The sequence below is a fragment of the Camelina sativa genome, chromosome 3 (assembly GCF_030686135.1).
Source record: "Camelina sativa cultivar CO46 ecotype springtype chromosome 3, ASM3068613v1".
In the NCBI taxonomy this organism is placed as follows: Eukaryota; Viridiplantae; Streptophyta; class Magnoliopsida; order Brassicales; family Brassicaceae; genus Camelina; species Camelina sativa.
The window spans coordinates 7,426,298-7,448,550 of NC_141882.1; the positions used below are offsets into that span (position 1 = coordinate 7,426,298).

At 36.7% G+C, this 22,253-nt stretch overlaps 5 protein-coding genes across 7 annotated transcripts; 3 read left to right on the plus strand and 2 right to left on the minus strand.

Moving 5' to 3' along the window:
* Nucleotides 1-289: 289 nt before the first annotated feature.
* LOC104775951 (mitogen-activated protein kinase kinase 7) lies at nt 290-1,556 on the plus strand. The gene has a single exon (XM_010499920.3). It carries the CDS (start codon nt 452-454, stop codon nt 1,388-1,390), a length of 939 nt encoding a protein of 312 aa, XP_010498222.1. The 5' UTR covers nt 290-451; the 3' UTR covers nt 1,391-1,556.
* Nucleotides 1,411-4,313, minus strand: LOC104778770 (uncharacterized). 2 transcript variants are annotated; one of them, XM_087508639.1, is made up of 7 exons: nt 3,579-4,313; nt 2,821-2,859; nt 2,665-2,735; nt 2,496-2,560; nt 2,308-2,397; nt 2,139-2,231; nt 1,411-2,052 (listed from the first exon to the last, which is right to left on the minus strand). In XM_087508639.1, exons 1-7 carry the CDS (start codon nt 3,704-3,706, stop codon nt 1,651-1,653), a joined length of 888 nt encoding a protein of 295 aa, XP_087364765.1. In that variant the 5' UTR covers nt 3,707-4,313; the 3' UTR covers nt 1,411-1,650. The 2 variants fall into 2 exon arrangements, with proteins under 2 accessions (XP_087364765.1, XP_087364766.1); XM_087508640.1 differs by lacking the exon at nt 3,579-4,313 and adding an exon at nt 3,122-3,317.
* On the minus strand, nt 4,300-9,357 carry LOC104775952 (kinesin-like protein KIN-7A). The gene is made up of 15 exons (XM_010499921.3): nt 8,810-9,357; nt 8,291-8,540; nt 8,105-8,194; nt 7,911-8,011; nt 7,705-7,821; nt 7,521-7,602; nt 7,353-7,420; nt 7,208-7,267; nt 6,987-7,111; nt 6,695-6,893; nt 6,492-6,602; nt 6,302-6,403; nt 5,251-6,228; nt 4,839-5,167; nt 4,300-4,745 (listed from the first exon to the last, which is right to left on the minus strand). The coding sequence occupies exons 2-15, from the start codon at nt 8,529-8,531 to the stop codon at nt 4,418-4,420; spliced, it is 2,931 nt and encodes a 976-aa protein (XP_010498223.1). The 5' UTR covers nt 8,532-8,540; nt 8,810-9,357; the 3' UTR covers nt 4,300-4,417.
* Nucleotides 9,358-12,115: 2,758 nt separating this feature from the next.
* Nucleotides 12,116-16,436, plus strand: LOC104775953 (LEAF RUST 10 DISEASE-RESISTANCE LOCUS RECEPTOR-LIKE PROTEIN KINASE-like 1.2). Of its 2 annotated transcripts, none has more exons than XM_010499923.2 (4): nt 12,116-13,027; nt 14,812-14,853; nt 15,045-15,682; nt 15,780-16,436. In XM_010499923.2, exons 1-4 carry the CDS (start codon nt 12,271-12,273, stop codon nt 16,293-16,295), a joined length of 1,953 nt encoding a protein of 650 aa, XP_010498225.2. In that variant the 5' UTR covers nt 12,116-12,270; the 3' UTR covers nt 16,296-16,436. The 2 variants fall into 2 exon arrangements, with proteins under 2 accessions (XP_010498225.2, XP_010498226.2); XM_010499924.3 differs by having other exon boundaries at nt 12,303-14,605.
* Nucleotides 16,437-18,783: 2,347 nt separating this feature from the next.
* LOC104775954 (transcription factor BEE 1) lies at nt 18,784-21,110 on the plus strand. Its single transcript, XM_010499925.3, has 6 exons — nt 18,784-19,234; nt 19,333-19,458; nt 19,555-19,620; nt 20,011-20,079; nt 20,400-20,477; nt 20,856-21,110. Exons 1-6 carry the CDS (start codon nt 18,887-18,889, stop codon nt 20,940-20,942), a joined length of 774 nt encoding a protein of 257 aa, XP_010498227.1. The 5' UTR covers nt 18,784-18,886; the 3' UTR covers nt 20,943-21,110.
* Nucleotides 21,111-22,253: the final 1,143 nt, after the last annotated feature.

Consider the following 22,253-nt stretch of genomic DNA (forward strand, 5'->3'; position numbering starts at 1 on the left):
TACACTTTTAAACTCTCCAACACAAATTATAAAACTATAATCCATTCCACTTGTTAGTAATCTTATTATTCTTTTACCACTATGCATAATGTGAGTTTGAGTGACAGCACATCCACAACACTTTTTTTTTGAATAAATACATCTAAATGACTAAATCTAATCGTCATCTCAATCCATACTAGCCAGTTTCGGGGTTAGTAGGACAGATTACAGTCCCATGCATTTAACCTCGTGCAAGATTCAACATAATCACTAGTTGCCATATTTAGATAAAACATAAAACTAAATTAAAAAAGATTAATATTAGTGTCAGTGATTGATTACTATTTTAAAGCAACCTTCGCAGGCTCCTCACTTAAATCCCACTCAAACTCCAAATAAAAGCTGCAGTTTCCATCACTCTTCTTCTTCTAAAATTTTCAAATCATCATTATCACTTTTAATTACTTCAATGGCTCTTGTTCGTGAACGCCGTCAGATCAACCTCCGTCTACCTCTTCCACCTCTCTCAGATCGCCTCCCCTGTTTCTCCTTTCCCTCCTCCACCGCCGCCGCCGTCGCATCCACCGCTATCACCAACGGGATCTCCGCTTCGGATATCGAGAAACTCCACGTCCTCGGAAGCGGAAACGGCGGGATCGTATACAAAGTCCGACACAAAACCACGGCGGAGCTTTACGCTCTGAAAACGGTCAACGGCGACATGAGTCCGACTTTTACGAGACAACTGACGCGCGAGATGGAGATCCTCCGCCGCACGGACTCTCCCTACGTCGTCCGGTGCCACGGTATCTTCGAGAAACCAATCTCCGGAGAGGTTTCAATTCTCATGGAGTACATGGACGGCGGAAACCTAGAATCTATCCGCGGCGCCGTAACAGAGAAACAACTCGCCGGGTTTTCCCGCCAGATTTTAAAAGGACTGAGCTATCTCCACTCGCTCAAGATCGTTCACAGAGACATCAAACCTGCAAACCTCCTCTTGAACTCGAGAAACGAAGTTAAAATCGCCGATTTCGGAGTGAGCAAAATCATGATCCGGTCGTTGGATTACTGCGATTCGTTCGTCGGCACGTGCGCTTACATGAGCCCCGAGAGATTCGATTCCGTCGCCGGAGAGAACTCCGATGTATACTCAGGCGATATATGGAGTTTTGGATTGATGATGCTCGAGCTATTCGTCGGACATTTTCCGTTACTTCCTCGGGGACAGAGACCTGATTGGGCGACGCTGATGTGCGCCGTGTGCTTCGGAGAACCGCCGCGTGCGCCGGAAGGATGTTCCGACGAGTTTAGGAGTTTTGTTGATTGTTGTCTACGTAAAGAATCGAGTGAGAGGTGGACGGCGTCGCAGCTTCTCGGTCACTCTTTTCTCCGTCAAAGTGTTTAGATCCGATTGCTCTTGTGGTAGAGTCTTAGTTGTATACTTGTATATACTTTTCAATTATCTCTACAAGAAGTGGTTACGATAACCACTTGCATTGTTACAAATTCGTGTATTCATTACAACTAAAATGAACGTGATACAAAATGGTGTCGAGATAATTCCTACGAAACAGAGCAACTCTTCCTAGGTATTTCTTCCTCGCATATCCCTCTTTACTAGAAGTTTAGAAGGAGCAAGGAACTGCTACATTTGGTTTGAGCAACTTAAACCCGCTTGTGTAGCCAATCCAATATGACTCCAGCGATAGCTTCCCGCTCTGGTTCAAAGAGCAGATCATGTAGCAACCCGTCGAACAGCTTGATCGACTTATCCGACGAGGAAGCCTCCTCGTATAGCTTCTGAGTACCTCTGGGATCAGTAACTGTATCAGCTGTGCCGTGTAGCACAAGAAACGGGACCTTGATTCTGTTCAGATTCCGCAGCAAATGGGCAGCAATTCTAAGGATCTCGTTACCGGTTCTTGCTCGGATAAACCCAGTGTAGACTAACGGGTCAGAGTATTTGGCCATAACAGCTTCCGGGTCACGAGAAACCGGCATTATTTTCTTTTTTGCAGCACTTAATTGACGTCTCGGAATGAGGAGCGCGAGGACCGGTGCAATTACCTGTTGAAAAAGCTCCATTTTTCAATACAAAAGCCAAAAAAAAGTTTGACAAATTGTTCAGATTCTTGAGATTTGGCTAAGCTTACGCCGAAGATAGGATGAGATGGTTGGACTCCAACAGCGGGTGAAGTTAGCACAATCCCTGAAACTCTAGCTTCGATCTTTGCATCTAGCATAGCCTGCAATAATATAAGTTATATAGTTAACTTATGGTTTAAAGAGCAATGATATGAACGTGTTTGAAGATCTTTTAACCTTTAAAATAATGGCTCCTCCTGTTGAATGGCCAACACAGAAACAGGGCAATCCCGGGTTTTCTGCAATTACCTTCTCAAGAAACGATTTCTGCAAACATTTTATTTATTTCAGAGGCAGTTTAGTGTTTAAGCACTGGTATGAATTAAGCGAATGGCATGTCTTTGAAACTGAAAAGGTGATCATACCAAATCAGCGACAGCAAAATCAAGAGAAGGAACGTAAGCATGAAGTCCATCGCTTCCACCATGACCTATTTATTTGAGCAAGATAAAACTTAATTCAGTATCGCAATAAAGAAATTATACACTGACAAACGCTTAACACAAGCACTTTGAATTGGTAAAGTGGTTTTACCGATCCAATCTATCCCATAGACCTTGAATCCTATAGCATTTAGCTGCTTTGCGAAATTACTATACCTGCCACTGTTGAGCATTTGAATAAAGTTCACCGTTAATTTTCTTATATGGAAGTAGAGTTCATGATCAAACTTAAAACTACACAACAAACCTGTGTTCGTTCAGACCATGTAGCAGAACAACAAATCCCCTACAAGCAAACCCACAAAAAGATATCAGGTATAGGACCTAGGTAACCAAACAAGATATAATAGAAGAAGACTATAAACAAGAGACTAAAGATACAACACTGGAAAAATAGGTGACGCAAAGTTATGTTTAGTCAGAAATCTTGAAGATCAATGTACACCAACACTCAAGACTTGGTCATGACAGACTCATGAGAAAAATTTCTAATGTATAATGTATGATACATAGATCTTCAAGATCTGTTGACTAGTAAGCAGAATCACCTCCTAAAGATTATCTCTGATCTTCACATGAATCGAACTAGTCTCAAACAAGCAACAACACAATGAAGCCAAGAAATGCTACTAATTAAAACAAATGCTGGTAATGACAAATCTTTTTATCGTGTTAGTCTAAATAGCTCTTATCTAATAAAAATCTAAGTAAGACACGACTGAATGCAAGGTAATAGTTAGGACCAGCTGAGAAAACGATATAGGAATCCAAGAAAAACCCCTAGAAAACGACATTATTCTCATTAATTAAGCTCAAAATCTCGTGAACCACAGGTCTCAAGACAGAGGGGGACCTCGTTCTTATTGCTTTTAGTTACTCAACATAGCCAAAAAAAAAAAAAAAAAAGGCTAAAAGATCTTTCTACATTCACGAAGTTGTTTTCCAGACAAACAATCGAATCAATCATCGAGAAGAGACAAAACAAGTAAGAAAACGAGAAGTGACCTGATCTTAGAAGAGTCAACAGGTGTCCATGACTGAGTGAACAACGTGTCACCTCTCTTGGACGTGAATAGCGAGAAATCTCTGACGGAGCTTCCATCGCCACCGTTATCCTCCAAAACCCGCCTCATAGCCAAATCTCATCTCACAGCCACTTCGTCATCAACCACAGTCGTCGTCGTCGTCGTCGTCGAAGAAGAAGAAGAAGGGGAAACACCGCAACCGATGCTCCTCTTCCTCTTCTTCTGTGATGATCTTCTTAATCTCATTGGCATCATCGTGTCCACCGACACTGATGATGATGGTCGAATAGCTACGACACTGATGGAGAGATCATTTCGAATTCGAGTCCGGTTTACATGAAATCCGGAAGATTGTTTGATGGGTAACCTTAGAAATGGGTTTAGAGTAGCAATTGCGATCGTTCCTCTACTTGAACAGATCATAAACGAAGCAAATTCAAAAGACGATTTTGTATCGCCTTTACAAAAAAAAAAAAAAAATCAAAATTTGGGGTTTTTCAGAACGGAAAAAAAAAAAACAGAGCTTCGAGTAAATGAGAGAAGCAGGATCGACAAGACAGTGATGAAGCAATTTGGTGAAAAACTTTCTTAGAAGAATAATTCCAGAGAACCATATATAAAAAAGAAATGTTGTTGTGGTTAGTAGTAGCTGAGATATGTTTATGAGACGGTTGTCCAGCGAAAAGAACGAGGAGAGAGTCTTCTAAAATATCTCACGTGGCGCATAACTTGTTTTCAACTACAAACGCAGCGTTTTGTTTTTTTTTGGGTTCAATGGTTTACAACTTAATAAACACACACAAAAGAAAAAAATGTTCTTCACAGATGAAGAAGATTAGAGATGTTGTTCCAACCAATGTTCCACTGCCTTTTATCAGAAGGCACAGCGAAATTGAGCTCAAACATCTCTTTTGATATGTTACCACTTTCACAGAACCCTACAAGCTTCGCAACTATCTCTGCACTCTCTTGCACGTGCCTTGAGTCGTAAGGATCTGTCCATAGTTTGTTCACGAACTGAAGTTTCCTCTGTTTCCCTTCCAATGGCACATCCCATTTCGTATACAAATCCTCTCTCTCCTCAGGCGTCAGTCTCGAATTTACCCTTTTCGCCAGAAACTCTCTCTCTCTTCTCAATGCTTTTATACTGATAACGAAACAAAAGACCTATTAATTAAACAAACGTAACGCTTTGTGACCACATTTTGCAAGTGAGGTAAATATACGTTCACTTAATTACCTTGAAGATAGAGAGACTATGGATTCGTCGCAGTTTCGAGCTGGAGTTGCGTTACCAACTTCTGCTAGATGCTGTTCTAACCAAGTTAACCGTCTTAGCTCGACTTCCATGTAGATTTGATCGGCTTGATCACCTTTGAACAGTAGATAGAATTGTGTCCTGTGGATTATCGAGACGTGGCAGACATGCCACAGCTCTATGATCTGTTGTCTTTCCTCTATGAAAGTTATATGCCACGCAACTTGATTCTGCTCTTCATCTTCCATCATCGTGTTCTCCTCGTTCTCTACACTATATCCTGCTCCATCGTTTGCTTCCAACTCAAGCACCTGAACAAGTTAAAACTGATGAGAAAATAGATATAAAAGGAGAACAAGAGGATTTAATTTTAGGGTGCGTATCTTTGTCTAACCTGACAAACGAGAAGTTGTTTCTGGTACTGTAGTTTAGCTACACGTTCTTTGAGTTCAGTTACGTATGCTCTTATGCTTCTCACGTTCTCCTCTGCTGCGTTTTGGAACATTTGCTGCATTTTCTTCATGTTCACAGAGCTTGATCTCCTGTAGCCTGGAGTGCTTTCTCTTGACGACACATCTCCGCTTTCTTCTCCTTTCTGTGGAGTCTCTTTCTCAGACCCCTGTGGTGTCGTTGCCCCTCTAGTTGCAGAATTGTTGTTCTCTTGAGGAGCTTTGTTCTCAGCATCACAATCCAAGACTTGCCTAGAAGCGGAAAGAGGAGAGCATGGAGACTTCAAGAAGTTCTGGCGGTTGGATACACTGCTTGGTGTCAAAGGCAGAAGCTTCTTCTTCTTTGATTGATGATGATTCTTTGACTTTGGGGTTTCATCTCCAGCATTGATATTGCTCGGAAGAGACATCACCAACTTATCTATTGACTTCTGAACACTCTCAAGTTGCTCCTCTAGATTTGCAATGGTGCTTCCTTGTGAATGGAGCCTTGTTATCTCTTCCTTGAGATTGGCACTTACGCTCTTGTTAGGAGCTATGCCATCTCCAACACCCATAACATCTTTAAGCATTGCGGATGGTTTAACAGTACGCATCTCCCTTATCTCTGCTTGAAGCTTAGCTATCGTCTGAGCTGCATCTTGATTCCCTAGTCTATGGCAAGCTACTTCCTTCTGTAACACTTCAAGTGCTTTTGTTGCTTCCTCCCCTAGCTGTTCTTGAAGGTGTTCAAGTTTGCGGATTTCATGCATCAATGTAAAAGGAGCAGTTGATGATTGCCGTATCATAGATTGGCGTATCGTAGTCTTTCTTGCTCTCTCATTCCGGTTTAGGGTTTTGTTCTCTGCGCTAGGCGTCACGGCAACAGAATAGGATAGACATTTTCTGGCCGGTGGGTCTGGAGATTCAAAAGGATTTAAGCCCTGAGATACAACAAAAGGAATGCGTGTGAATATAATTAGCACAGTATAGAGACAGAGAGGTAGACTTAGAGACCTTATTTTGTTGCTGATCCCCTTGAAGCTTTTGGCGCAACTCCTCAAGTTGAATTTGTGCATCATCTCTTTGTCTCCTAAGCTCTTCGATTTCCATTTCCATCTACAAAATGTCACAAAACAGCCAATAACTAAGTTTTTGGTTCAATTGTATATTTTGGTGTTCGGAAAAATCTTAAGTGGACAGAAACCTGCTGGATCTTGAAATCCTTTTCTCTTGATGGATCAGGGGTTCTACGCTCGGCCTCCAATCTAGCCACTTCTTTCTGAAGATGTTTCACTAGTTGCTTATCAGAGACAACCTGTAGATGTTTAGACAGCAAGTAAAATTTTTGTTTGTTTTTATCCCAAAGGGCACTAAGAAGAACCAAAAGTATGGAACAAAGATCAATACCATGTTCACGTGGGCATTGTTTGTAACTTCTTTGGCTCGGTTAGCGAAGTATAGAGTATTTCTTGATTGTTCAGTATGAGCCGAAGCTGGACTCAATGTACATATAATGGCTGTTCGGGCATTCCCACCTAGTGAATGCTGTAAAATCCGAGTAAGTTTGGAGTCTCTGTAAGGTATATGGCCGCTCCTTTTCCCCACACTATGAAGAGTTCACAGATTAAGATATAAGTTTAGTTACTAAAAAGTGTTTGTGATCTTAATGTCACTCTCAGACAATATGCAAGTACATTACCTTAATTTTCTTATGACAGTTGTAAGTGTCATTAGACTTAGATTGATATGGCAACCTTCCCTGAGTCTGGTTCCATCTGCCTGCGATTGAGATGCTCTTTCGCTTCCTGCTAAGTCCACGAAGTTCTACAATGCATTCACACACACAAACTAAGTCCACAACGTTCTAGTTAAACATTATGCAAACACAGAGAAATTGAATAGAGAGGGATCAATATTTACCAGACTAGCCATGTATGACCTCACACAATCTGAATTTTCACGTTGAGTACTTTGTATCGTCTGTTTTGCCATCAAGAGCATGTTATTAGCATTTACAGGGTATATGTATTTGTGTTTTAGTGAATCAATGAATTGAGATCATTACCAGTCTGATTATCTGGTGTGACCGCGAGCTGGTATCATTCAAAGCAGTTTCCCCAACTTGTCTTTGAGCTAAAACAAAGAAAATAAACTCCAGCAGTCAGTTTTATTGAAAAAGGCCAGGAGAATATAATCTCAAAAAGCCAAAGAGGATCCAACTTATTGAAGTTACCTTCACAAATACTAATCAGATGCCGCAAATGTTGATCATTGTTAGCTGTTTCTTCTACCAGTTTTTCAACCACAGTGCCTTTCTGCAATTGTGGATAATTAGGTGATTAGATCAATGAAAAGTCCACATTCAACCAAGGCCATAACATCAGCAAGAACATAATTAGTGTAAACTAGTGTGATACCTCAGGGTCATCGAGGAGTTTAAGGGCACGGCCGGAATCTGAATTCAGGAGATCTCTGACATTTTCATTGTATATTTCCAGACCAGAAATCTTGATAGTAAAATCTCTTTCAGGGGTCTGGAAATAACAGTGAAACAAATTGGTCAGAAGAACTGCAATGACATCTAAAGACATTGATTAGCAAATATGATCATAGCAATGCTTACCTTAATTATGTGATTGTAAATATCATTGACAGCTTTCTCAGTTACTCCTCTCATGGTGTATGTCTTCCCACTGCTCGTTTGTCCATAGGCAAATATCGTTGCTGAAACAATAAAAAAGGATTAGTCAATCTATATGATCAAATCCAAGTAAACGCCAAGAAAACAGAATTTAGCCATAATAAGAAGACAAGTACCATTTATGCCCATCAAAGCAGACAATGCAACATTCTTAACACCATCTTCATACACGTTTTCTGTGAAACTCTCTGGTCCAAAAACTTTATCTGAAACCAAAAAGGATGCATTAAAATCATCAGAAAACCTCAGGAACAAAGAGTTGGAAAACATAACATAAAAGGCAGATATCAAACTTCAATTACCGAATGTAAATGAGGACTGATGATGCAAACGTTCTTGAGCTTGTGGTTTAGAGACAATGGTGTGGTCATCCACACATTCCCAAGCAACTTGGTCTTTAGCTAACAGTTCTTTCTTGTTAAGTGGCCTTAACCTTACAGTAACAACAATCTTCTCCTCCCTGGATCTTGAGCTTCCACCTGGTGTTACAGATTGTGTTCTGTCCATCTTCGAAACAGGTGTCCCAGGAGTTCTCATTGTCATCTATGTTATCTACAAAACGTTTATAATTTTGTTCTCATCAGATCTTACTAATACAGCTCCACATAAAAAAAAAAAACTTCCCACAAATCTAGGGATAGTTTTTAAAATTTACTCAGATCTAATCTATGGAAAAAAACTCATATAAGGGAACCAAACTTAAATCCATAAATGGAAATGTTCAGATTGTTTCCATCAAATCCAGAAATGTTAAACACAAAAACTAACCCAAAAGCTTCATTTCACTAAACAATAATAATTAGGAGATCGAAAACACTTACAGAGAAAAAATGAAGCAAGCAATCGGAGATTTTACTCTCAGATCTCAGGCAGAATCGTATTCAGATCGACGATAGAGACAATAAATAAATTTTTTTAAAAAAATAAAAGAATATGAGAGAAGAAGAAGATAGTGAGAGAGGTGTCTGAGTATCGTGGAGCTTTTGTGGTAGAAGAATTGATGATGAAGAAGAAGAAGACGAACGGATTTTGGGGGTTCTTTTTGTCTTTACGGAAGTGCGTGCAGAGAGAGAGAAAGATTTTTGAATCTGACGAGCCTCTCCTCTAACGGCTAGTTCTATCCATGTTTCTTTTGAGGGGCTTTCAATTTTATCTTATTTCAAAAGCTACCCTTCACATTTCGATTTCTTCTACAAATCACCTTTAATTTCATTTTATTTTTTCTTATGAATAAAACCTCATTTTCTATTTCTGTCAAATTTTTCTATTTCTGTCAACACGTTTAGATTATTATTATTAGTTACTGCGGAATTTTATTTACTTGTATTTACTGAATATGAATTGATTTTATTCCTGAGCTTTCGTTTCCACCTTTTCCCTTTGCTAACAATTTTGATGTAAACATGATGAGATTTTGTCATCTTGTGAATTATTGGCTTACTAACAAAACGGTCATTTATTGTTTTTTTTTTTCTTTTTCTTTGGTGCTGTAAAACTATTTTAATTTATTTGCAACTCAATCGGAAAATAGGCTAATACTTTCCGATTTAGCGTATACAAATACTATGCGGAGAACCTTCCCCTATGAGTCTTTGAGGTGTTAAGTCAAGGTCTTTGCCTGTGATTTTGAGATATATGCAACTGCAAGCCTGGATCTTATTTATTTTCTTTATATCAACTTTAGTTGAAAATTGAATTATCAACGAAAACCAAGTAAATAGATTAAATAGAGACACGACTCATAACATGAAACATGTATATATTATCGTTTTTCTTGGTCAAAATTCAAACTTAAACAATCAATTCTCCATTTGTCTGTTATTTAATTCAATGATGTATTTTTCTATTGGATACAAACTAGTCTATATCATTCAGTTGACATTTTCAAGAAGAAGGTATATCAAAAACCATCTTCACTCAGATTTTGATGCAATTATATACAATTGGACAATTTCCACCAGTCCGCCTCTGTTTTACAATATTACGGTTGAAGTCAGTTAGTGAGGTTTTACTGAAAAAAAAAAAAATAACATAAATTTTAACATCATACCGTACTCGTTTTCTTATATTCAATGATTTGTGTAAGTTTATATATGGGTTGGAAGCTTAACAACGCAATAGATTTGTTGACAAAACTTATAAGTATGTTTTTTAGAAAAATTAGGCAAATAATTAAAATGTTTATCTATATTAACATTTTTGAAGTACATTTTTATACCCTTGAAATTTATTTTATTTAATTTGTTTTTTTTTCAACATTAACCCTTTCTAAAATAATATTTCTACTTAATTAACCTCTACAGATTTTCCTAAAATAACATTTCTATTTAACTCAATTAATGGAACTATATTAATCGATCAAATTTATCTATGTTTATTGCCATACACAGCATGACACCATCATTTAAGAGATCGAGAATAAATGCTCAAAACTTATTTTAATACATCTTTATGATAATTGAATGTAAATCGAGGGACTTTAAGAAACAAAAGATTACATTCTCAATTATACTTACGACGAAGATAACGTTCATAAACACGATAACCCAAATTAAGAAAATCAAATTTTAGCAAATATATAACTTTGTAAGCAAGAAATACATTTATTTCTATATATATCTCCTTTAGAAACTGAATATTGTTCTATATTCTTAACAACTCAAATAGACATACAGAAAAATCTCATGTTTATTTGTTGTTTATGATGAGGATATTAACCATATTTCCGTTTTTTTATTTTAGCTGTTTATATTATTTAATGTTAAATTTACTACTCCAATGTTAAATTCACTACTTCAATGTTAAATTATTTTAGTACTTCAAATAATTTAATATTTTAACTATAATTACAATATCCTCATCAAATCTTCGACTTATCAATATGTTAACTACACATGGAGATTTAATAGGAAAATGAAACATGATATACTACACCTACATTCATAATTAGTGGCGTACTATATTACTAGCATATATTATAACTATTTCCAAAATTGTAATATTTTCAAGATATTATATACTTGATCACCAAGATTATCTCTACATATTCACACAAAAAAACTCTGCGATCTCTTTAAAGTTTAAACACTATAAATACGTTCAGTTTACAGCAGCTAATATCACCGAATCCATTTCTCACTTTTTCATAACCTTATTAATCTGTCTATAATTAACTAACCTGGTAATTCGTGTTTGGGGTTTAGCCGTTTAGGTCATACTTCCATATTTCATATTGTTAGTTGCTATCAGTGTCATCCTGTATAATACAAAACCCCGTATCAACTTTTTTTGTTAGGCGGCGAAAGTAAACTTTATGTATGGTTTAAATATATTTACTATAGAAAAAAGTTGCTAAGGTGAAACAGCTTTTCAAGAAGTCGTTTCTTAAGATACAATTAACCTTATAATGGGTCGCTAGCTAATCTCTAAAAATTGTTATGTTACTTAATCTCTTTGCACAAAAAAACAAAATCAGTTACATTCCTAAAATGTCTATACCAATTTGGTTTATAATTTCCTAAACTAATTTATATATTTAGAAATTTATAACACTTAATAACATATGCTAAAAATATATATACAATATTTTTTTTTCTTTTAAAAACTCTAATATTCAATAGTAACTATACTGTTTGATATGAACAATTAAAATCTTTCATATTTATTAAGATGGTGATAAAAAATATAAAAATAATTATTTCATGGATTAAATCTAATAAATAGAAGTATTTATAATATAATTTATTTTGCGGTATACTGCATAATAACTTTTATGGATATAGTTTTTTCACGGGTTAAATCTAAAAACATTAAACTTATGGGTTAAATTTAAAAATACTAAACAAATACAATGTTTAAACAATTTAGTTTTTTTATTATAAAAATATTGTCCTACGATGTACCGCGGGTTAAAATCTAGTAACTTACAATTTACAAATAAGTCATCATAAAACATGAGACGAACAGTTGTATGTATAGTGGTATCAACTATCAAGTCGCTCTCAGCATGTCCAAAAAAAAACCTATAGTTCCAAGTCAAAGTAACCATTAAAGTTCTGTACGACTCTCTGACCGTTCATATACAAAAAAACATAATTTTATCTAGGATGCAATAATTATTAATCACTAATCAGGGATCATACATAATAATATAATATGTTTAATATTCGCCGGACCGTAATTAATAAAAGTCGCCACCGATCATTTTGACAAATCTCCCATAAAATCTCCCAAAACACCTCTCAACAAACAAAAAAGAGAGCTCTTTAGTTGTCAAAACCCAATGTCCATCTCTCTTCTCTTCACCAGCTTCGTCGTCTTCTCCATTGCTGACCTCCCGTCGTGTTTCTCAGCCGACCAACAGTACGAAAAGTGTCGCTCAGCTCTGAGATGTGGATCTGGACCGCAGGTGTTCGAGTCGAACACCTCGTACCCGTTCTGGGGATCCAATAAACCCAAATTCTGCGGCCAATCATCGTTCGAACTATCCTGCGAGAATAATCAAACCCTATCCCTGGAGATCGGGGATCTCAAACTTCACGTTAAATCCGTGAATCTGGAGGATCAAGTAATTACCGTTGTTGATGAGAGCTGGTTAGATGGGAACTGCCCAGAGATTTTCAACTTCACCGGAGATAAGGAGTTTACATTAAACCCTTCCACCGAGAAGATTGATTTGTTCGATTGCCCCATAGACATAATCTCGCTATCAAATATTTCTTGCCAAACAAGCAATGATAGTCGGATAACATATCACGTCTTTGAACCGTCGTATGCTCATGTCCATGGTTGTACAAAGGTTGGAGAAATTCCGATGCTTCGGTCTGCTAAGAATGACCTTCACCAGTCAAATGACTCGAACAGAGCATTAGAGCGGGCTTTGGGACAAGGGTTCGATTTGAAGTATAGCATAGCAAATCAAGTTTGCCAGACTTGTACCACTTCCAATGGGATTTGTGGTTCAGAGACAGGGTCGGAAAATTTCCAATGTTTATGTGAAGACAAGCCTCACAAATCCTCCTGTCACGATGGTAACAAAGGTTAGTCCTTCATAGTTTACTTCTTTCAGTCCCAAGTTTTTTTGTGATTAAAATTTAAAGATTGGTTCCATCGGATCGATTCTGCACATAGACTTGTTAGAACGTATACTTTGACCAAATTGGGTTCTACATTAGTTGGTAGAGAATTGTTATCGTAATTGACCCAAACTTTTAATAATCTTTTAAAGACACATTTTGACTTTTTCAACCTAATTTTACGTGTCCTGTTTTTCATTCATCAATTTATGTGACGGTCTGCCTTCAAAAGAAAAAATTAGGATCTGTTTTTTTTTTTTGCTCTTGTAACGCAAGCAGGCTGCTGGATCGAATCTTGGGCTTTTTGGGCCAACACAAGTTATTGTCGATCCGGTTTACCATTTTCATGGTCGGTCTTAGAAGATGAAAAAAAACGACTTTAAAGTTTTCTATTGTTGAAGCTTCTGCTAGTAACCGACCCTCTTGCAAAAAAAAACAAATGACCCTCTCTTTACAAAAACTCTATTCAAATGATTTCTCCAGTTTTGAAATTAATAATTGAGTGCACTACACAATTCCCATTACAAAAGCTTTCTTTTGTGGGGTCGTCTTCAACCTCAGAGGCTCAAAGAGACAGTTTTTAAGTCAAATTGCAGTCTTTATTTTCTTTATACCTAGAAAATTAGTATTATTATACTCTTTTTCAGACACTAGTTGAACAAACTTTTTAACTCTCTCACCCACTCCTCTGAAAAATCTTTTTGGTTTGATTTGTTTTCTATATGTTTTTGTTCTCTTCTTCTTGTTTTTTCTTCATCTAATTCTCTTCTTCTTACCCTAAAAAAATGGATCCTTCAACTCCAAGTTTACTCTACACATCCATCTTTTACTTCACAATATTAGCAACTCAAACCCTCTCTCTTGATCCGAAGTTCAAGGCTTGTGAGCCGAAATCATGCGGCAGAGGTCCCAATATCTCCTATCCATTCTATCTACCAGGCAAGCAAGAATCCTTTTGTGGCTATCCCAGTTTCGAACTCACTTGTGATGATGATCAGAAGCTTCCTGTTCTTGGCATCTCTGGTGAGGATTACCTCATCAAAAACATATCTTACTTGACGCAGTCGTTTCAGGTCGTCAACTCAAAGGCGTTTCATGATGATCCATGTCCCAGCCCTTTGCATAATCTTACCTTCCATAGAACACCTTTCTTTGTGAACCCTTCTCATATCAACTTCACCATACTTTACAATTGCTCCAACCGCATGCTGGAGGATGTTAGGACATACACTCTTACTTGTCCTGGCAATAAGAGTCTTCTTCAGTCTTTTGGGGTCTTTGACAGGGAGAAACTAGGAAAAGAGAGAAAAATAGCATCCCTGTCGTGCCAGAAACTAGTCGATGTTCCTGTTTTAGCTAGTAAGGAGTCTGATGTGATGGGTATGACTTATGTCGAGATTTTGAAGAGGGGTTTTGTTCTGAATTGGACTGCAAACAGTTGTTTCCGCTGCATCACAAGCGGCGGGAGATGTGGAACTGATCAACAAGAATTTGTATGCTTATGTCCTGATGGACCTAAAATTCATGATAGTTGCAAGAATGGTAACCACTTGTGTATCTACGAGTAATTAATCTTCTGACGTTATATTTATTTCTTCTTTGCTTCAGTTTTCTCAACAAATCCGTTGTATTATGTTTATGTTAGTCTGATTGTTTATATTAATGTTTCAGCCTCAATTTCTATGTTCTTGCGAATGCTAAACTCTGAAACAACCGTGACTATTTCTTTCTCTATTCTTTCATCCCAGGTAGTACTCGTAAGAGAAGAGTGAAGGTGAAGATCCTCATTGGTAAGATTCTTTCAAGCTTATGTTTTGGGAAATAGGCTTAAATTTCTCGACTTCGATCTGTGGTTAAATAATTATGAGAAGACACTTTGGTAAAATATGCAACGTGGTTACAGTTGCTAGGTTATGCTCTGTTCTTTATTTCTAGTGTATCATCTCACTCAACTCTTAACAGATTACAAAATCTCATTCAGGTGTTGCCGCTGGGATCTTGGGAATATTAGCTGCGAGCATCTGTTGTTATGTATACCATCGTAGAAAAACAAAAAGTTATAGAACTTCTTCAGCATTGCTTCCAAGAAACATCTCCTCAGGTCCATCTTCAAAGTCTTTCGATGTTGAGAAAGCAGAGAAATTATTAATTGGAGTTCATCTTTTCTCTTACGAAGAGCTTGAAGAAGCCACGAATAACTTCGACCCTTCTAAAGAACTCGGTGACGGAGGCTTTGGTACTGTCTATTACGGTAAGCTTAAAGATGGACGAAGCGTAGCTGTGAAACGGTTATACGATAACAACTTCAAAAGAGCAGAGCAGTTCAGGAACGAAGTTGAGATCTTAACGGGTTTACGCCATCCGAACCTCGTGGCTCTCTTTGGATGCTCCTCAAAACAGAGCCGGGATTTACTTCTAGTGTATGAGTATGTTGCAAACGGCACGTTAGCTGATCATCTACATGGTCCACAAGCTAACCCGAGCTCGCTTCCTTGGTCTACTCGGCTCAAGATCGCTGTTGAAACTGCCTCTGCCTTGAAGTATCTACACGCCTCCAAGATCATACATCGTGATGTTAAATCTAACAACATCCTTCTCGACCAAAACTTCATTGTCAAGGTCAGTAACTCACACTCGTTATTACTTATAGTCTGGTATGATATGATCTGATTATAATCTTAACTTCTTTCATTTTATTCCTGTTTTCGACATTTAGGTAGCGGATTTTGGACTCTCTAGGCTGTTTCCGATGGATAGAACGCACGTATCAACCGCTCCACAAGGAACTCCAGGCTACGTCGACCCAGATTACCACCTATGCTATCAACTCTCCAGCAAAAGCGACGTGTACAGTTTCGCGGTAGTGTTAATGGAGCTTATCTCCTCGCTTCCAGCAGTCGATATCACAAGACCGCGCCAAGAGATCAACCTCTCGAACATGGCAGTCGTTAAAATCCAGAACCACGAGCTACGCGACATAGTGGATCCGTCACTAGGGTTTGACACGGATACAAGAGTGAGACAGGCGGTGATCGCTGTCGCTGAGCTGGCGTTCCAATGCTTGCAGTCGGATAAAGATCTTAGGCCGTGTATGTCGCACGTGCAGGATACGCTGACGAGGATACAGATCAATGGTTGTGGTTCGGACATTGAGGTTTTAGATGTCAAGAAGAGTGGACCGTTGCTTGCACAGTCTCCTGATAGTGTAATTGTGAAATGGGACAGTAAGTAAGTTAGACTCACACGGACACTAACATTTGTATGTGTTTATTATGTTTAAAATTTGTCAATTGACAGTTAGAGACTGGTGTTTGTGTTCTGTAATAGATGACAATTTTGGGATTGTATATATGATCTGAGTTTCGTAAATAAATTTATACTCTCTCACTCTCACCACAGTTGCGTACAAGAAACTCGTAATTGGGCCTGGCCCGGATTTTGGCCTCTGTATAATTTAGTAATTGCACGATTTTCATTTTGAAGGGTTTTTTTTATACTCTTGTCTTTTTTTTTTTTGTTAATGTTAAATTTCATTTATCGACCAAGTTACATAAGTTTTTAGTTACATAAGTTTTTAGAGACAAAAAATCTAATCCCAACAGGAGCAAGACAGACCATATTACCCGATATCTACGGATGAGAAATATAAGAGAAATAAATTAAGAGAAAAGAAGAGGACGATAGCCTTCGAGCCGGAAAGGAGAGAAGGCGTGTCTCTCATGGAGCGATCAATAGAGACTTGGAGAGCAGTTGGCGACGAAGAGTAGCGGGAGGCGAAGATCCTTACGTTTCGCTCTTTCCAAATCAAATAGACCGTAGACTGAAGCAGGAGCTTGAGCAGAGTGGAAGTGGATCTAAATTGTGGCTGTTGATGCAGAAGAATCCAGGCAGCGACTGCATGAAGGACATCAGGAGGATTTGGTAAAAACTTACCAGCAAAGAAGCGTCAGATGCCAGCTGAGAACGGGCACTGAAAAAACAGATGCTCATGCGTCTCAGTACCACCAGAGCATAAGACAGTCTGGAGAGACTGTCATACCCCACCTTCGCAGACGATCTCTAGTGGGTAAGCGTACTAGGAAATCCATCCATGTTACTAGAGAGAACCATGGTACATATTCCTTAAACCATACAACCCTCGACCAAGGAACAATAGGGGAGTGAGCACGAATCTGATTCCACGTTTCTTTAGAGAAAAAAGATGAGAGAAAAACTCCCAATGAATTCCTGCAAAGGTAAGTATCTGGTCCATTTGAGGCTACTGGCGCAGAGATGGTCGTTAAAACAACCGATAGAGCCTGTACATTATCTGATGTGGCCGCTGGCAGCCTCCAACTAGAATTCCGCACAGCTTCAACAACCCTTGTGTCTTCTCTTATCCGCAGGGCTCTAGGCCCAGCTGACCTTACAAACCTTATAAGTTGACTGAACTCAGTCCAGTTATCATACCAGAAGGAGGCGAATCTGCTATTACCAACCTCGCATTGAAGGAAATTAATGACCGTAGGCTTTAACTCGAGAAGACTATTTATGGTCTTGGAGAAGCGGCTTGAAGTCGCAGTTAACCAGTAGCTCTTCCGGTGGACAATTTATACTCTTGTCTTGTTTTCGAAACTTTTTATTTTCCTCATAGATGGACAACTATATTCGTAATTACATAGCTTTGTATCGCTATCAATTGAAAGCTCTATTTTTATATTGTGGGTTAACTATTGCATCAAATTAATGATGCCTATGATGGTAATTAACTAAATACAATCAGAAAAGTTTAATTAACGTCCTATATGATTTTAAAGCCCATACTTTTTTTCCCAAAATTTCCTAATTAAAGCACTCTAATATAGGGCATGCATGTTTTACTACTTCAATTAATGAACAAGTTAGAGAGTAAGTCATCTTGAATGAGTGTAATTGCATGTGAATCAGATCCCTCCACCACCATACATAATTGATAATCTTCAGTAATGGCCCAACTAAATATTGACATTTGTTGCAACCTAACTCATTCCTAAAACCTCAACGTGTTTGATCATCTTAAGGAAATACAAAAGAAAGCTCTAGAATGCATGCCAATTTCTTCACTAAATATATTATTTGGGTGACTCAAAATTTTACGTAACTTCTAAACGAGTTTGACGTCAACATATAATTATAAACGAGAACATTTGCGCTTACTTATTACACATTTTCGTTTATCTCCATACTATTTCACAATGTTATTTGTTTTTTTTTTTTTTTGTCGATTAATTGGCATTGGCCATTTGAAAGCATAAGTTGGCAAATGGATGTGATCTTTTACCCTATATGCCTACACAAAACCCTCTCTGCAAAAACATTAATGAATGTTTTCATTACACCAAGTTTTTTTTTTTGCTTTGATATTAACTTAGTTTGACTACATCCATTTCATTATCTTCCAAATATTAATAATTAAATTTATAATTAAGATCTTAAACCTTTATACACCACCAAACTGACTAGAAATGTTCGTCCCCCTTGCAGAGAGAGAGAGCCTAATGGAACCCACACGACCAAACAGTGGTCCCACTTCCCTTGTTTGGACATATCTCCCCGACACACAAATCCCAGAACGTTCACTTGCCCACGTGGCTCTCCCTTTATTTCTCTTTTCTTTTTTCCCCTTAATTTTCCCCACATTTCTTTTTCTCAATTATAAATATAATAAAAATATATATTAAAAAAAAACTTCAATTGAACGATATAAATGTCTCAAGCTTTGTATCAAACAAGTCTCAAGAATTTTTCAAAAAAAAAAAAAAAAAAGTTTCAAGAAAAATCATAATTCAATTTTGTCATATATTAATGGCGAATTTCGAGAATCTTTCTTCTGAATTTCAGACAATAGCCATGGATATATATTCTTCCATAACTCAAGCTGAAGATCTAAACCACAACAATAGTAACCTTCATTTTCAAACATTTCATCCATCCTCCACTTCTCTCAACTCGCTATTCCTTCATCATCATCAACAACAATTACTTCATTTTCACGGAAACTCTCCTGATAATAGTAACAATGTCTCCTCAACTTCTAGTTTCCTCCATTCTGATCATAGCAATGACAAGAAGAGAAAAGCTTTGTTACATTCTCTGTCTTCATCGGAGAATAGTGGCGTCTCTGATAATGCAAATATTACTACCACCGAAACCGTAAATGATCTCGAAACCCTAATCTTATCATTTTCGTAAACTCTCTGACATTTCGTTTTAAATAATTAAATGCTTTTGTTTTGTAAACAAAAACATAGGGTTCTTTGAGAAGAGGTAATAAGAGGTTGAAGAAGAAGAAAGAAGAAGACGGGAAAGAAAGAGAAGTTGTTCACGTGAGAGCCAGAAGAGGCCAAGCCACTGATAGCCACAGCTTAGCCGAACGGGTAAAATCGCTTCTTCTTCTTTTTTTCTATAGCTAATTTCATATAAAAAACGTGATGTATTTATTTACATGTATATATATGTCTATATCATTTCAGGTTCGACGAGGGAAAATAAACGAGAGATTGAGATGTTTGCAAGATATGGTTCCCGGATGTTATAAGGTAACTTAAGAATGCCAAAAAAAAAAAAAAAAAGAAGAAGTGGTTATTCTCGATATTTTCATTAAATTAACAATTTGTTGTAATCAAAAAAGAATTAGTAGCCATTAGAATTACTAATTTATTTGGATTAAACGTAAACAAATTTTGTATTTTATGATATAAGTAAATATTTGTTATCAAACAAAAAGATTTACATATGTATATCCAAAAAATATTTTTAATGTGCATGTGTGAGATTTTTTGTTAAATATTTTTTTTTTCTTTGACAACCCTCATAATAATTTTCGAAAAGTGTTTTTCTCATATTTGTTATATCATTGCTATAATCATAATGTGAGTTTTCATTGATTTATTGGTGATAACGAAAGTGTATATGTTTGGTGGGTGCAGGCTATGGGAATGGCTACGATGCTTGACGAGATAATTAATTATGTCCAGTCTCTACAGAATCAAGTCGAGGTTAGTAATTAGAATTATTTTTTACCCTAAGTTGCATATCAATACGATTTGTTTGTTTGTTTGTTTTTGTTTTGTTTTTTTTCTTTTTTGTTATTTTGGAGAAAACAACAACTAAAAAGTGGCATTTTTTTGTTATTTAATAATTTTCACAAATCTTGAAGTATTCCAAAATACAGAAAGAAAAAAAATCGGAAACCTTAAACGCTTAAAAACCTTTCAATCAACCTATCAACCTTTTCGATATATATATGTTTTTCAATTTTTACTAATAATTCCTACATAGTTATTCATTTTGTTTTTGTTTTCTGTCGTCGATCCAGTTTCTCTCGATGAAACTTACTGCAGCAAGTTCGTTTTATGACTTCAACTCAGAGACCGATGCTGTTGATTCCGTGCAGGTACTAGAACATTCTAATAATGTTTTCAATAATTAAGCAAAAACATATTTAATCAGCGTAGAAATGGGTCCAGTATGTTTTGATAGAGTCGGTTCTACACAGATATATTCAAATACAGGTTTTCGTATTTAATCTTATCGGACAATGTGATCATGCGGCCTACGTAACCCGCAATTAAAATATGTTCGACAGGTCCAATCCGGCCTTTGCATAATTGATCTTATTTATGGTTTAGTATTTTTTGGTTTTTTTGGCATTATATTATTATATATGGTTTAAGTCTAACGTAACTAGTACTTGTTTCGATGACAATTATATTTCCTTTTAGTGTGATAAATTATTTCTAAGTATTGAATATGAATGGGATACAATTGGCAGAGAGCAAAGGCACGTGAGACAGTAGAGATGGGGAGACAAACAAGAGATGGGAGTCCTGTCTTCCATTTATCAGCATGGTCCCTTTGACTTTTGTTATCTCTTTTTCTTTATTTTATTAATATTGTTTTCGAAATTATTCTTATATTTATTTGGATGCGATATGTGATATGTCATACGACCCAACTCGGGATACTATTTGTAATCTGTATACTTGTAATTTCGACATTATGAATTTGTTGGCTATTGTCATGTAAATATCTCAGTTGTCCTTTTCCTTTCTTGCGATTTTTGTAAACGTATAAAATATTATTTTGGGTTTTTGCAAAATAAGTTATAACAATGGATGAATTATTAGCTCATATGAAAAAAAAGTTATTACAACTATCAAACTATGGGTGAATTATCTTATGTATCAAAGTGTTGAGGAGTGAATTGATGCTGTGAAGAAAAAATGCAATTGTGTATATTACCAAAGTTACGATGAAAAAAAAAAAGTTACAATGAAATGGGAGTCTTTAACAAAAAAAGAAATAAGTGTTATAATTAGTCGGTTTAAAATATTGATATTAGTAACTAAACCATTTTTCAGACATGTGCTTTTGATGTCAGGAGTTCGTTCCACTTCACTTTCCCACATAGAGATGGATAAAAACGGCTTGCACTATAAATGGAATCAACTAAAAATAAAGATAAGTTTGTGTCAAACCTAACATAATAAGAGATAGTTACGATAGCGTACATATACAATTGATTTTGGTTTCTAAAACCTAACATTAGCATTTAATTGGATTTTTAGATAGTATGGATTCTCTTCTCTGGCTTTACAACTAGCTTAACAGATAGTCTTCTTTATTCTTCTTGTCACAAAAATAACTAAACTGAGCGGAATAGGTTTGACCAAAGCCAAAAGAGCGAAATAGCTAGGCATAAATAAAGAGTATAATAAAATGGAAGAGGCAAGTTGCGAAAGGGTTTTTGGAAACGAAGAGAAGAAATATGGTATGGAAACCAAAGAGACTTTGTCGGTGTCAAGTGACAAAAACACCCTTCACTTCTGTTGCTTTCCGAAGACAATGATGCGTGTCTCCCAAACCAAAAACAGAGACAAAATAGTAAATTGTGTGATGCGAAGCCAAAGGACGTGTTCTGCAGACGAACAACCAAAAACTTCCAAGACCCTTTCTACTTCCTCTTTTGTGGTCTCTCTTATGTTATCCATCCAATGACTCTTTCTAGTTATTTATCTTTTAAAAACATATAATTCTATAATAGAGACGGTTCACAGCATCTGATTGATGTTGCCTATTCATAATCTTCATGATTGAGATTAACAATTCAGATATTTCGTTATGTAATAATACACTTATGTCTCCTATGTTATTCCTTATGTTTAATTTC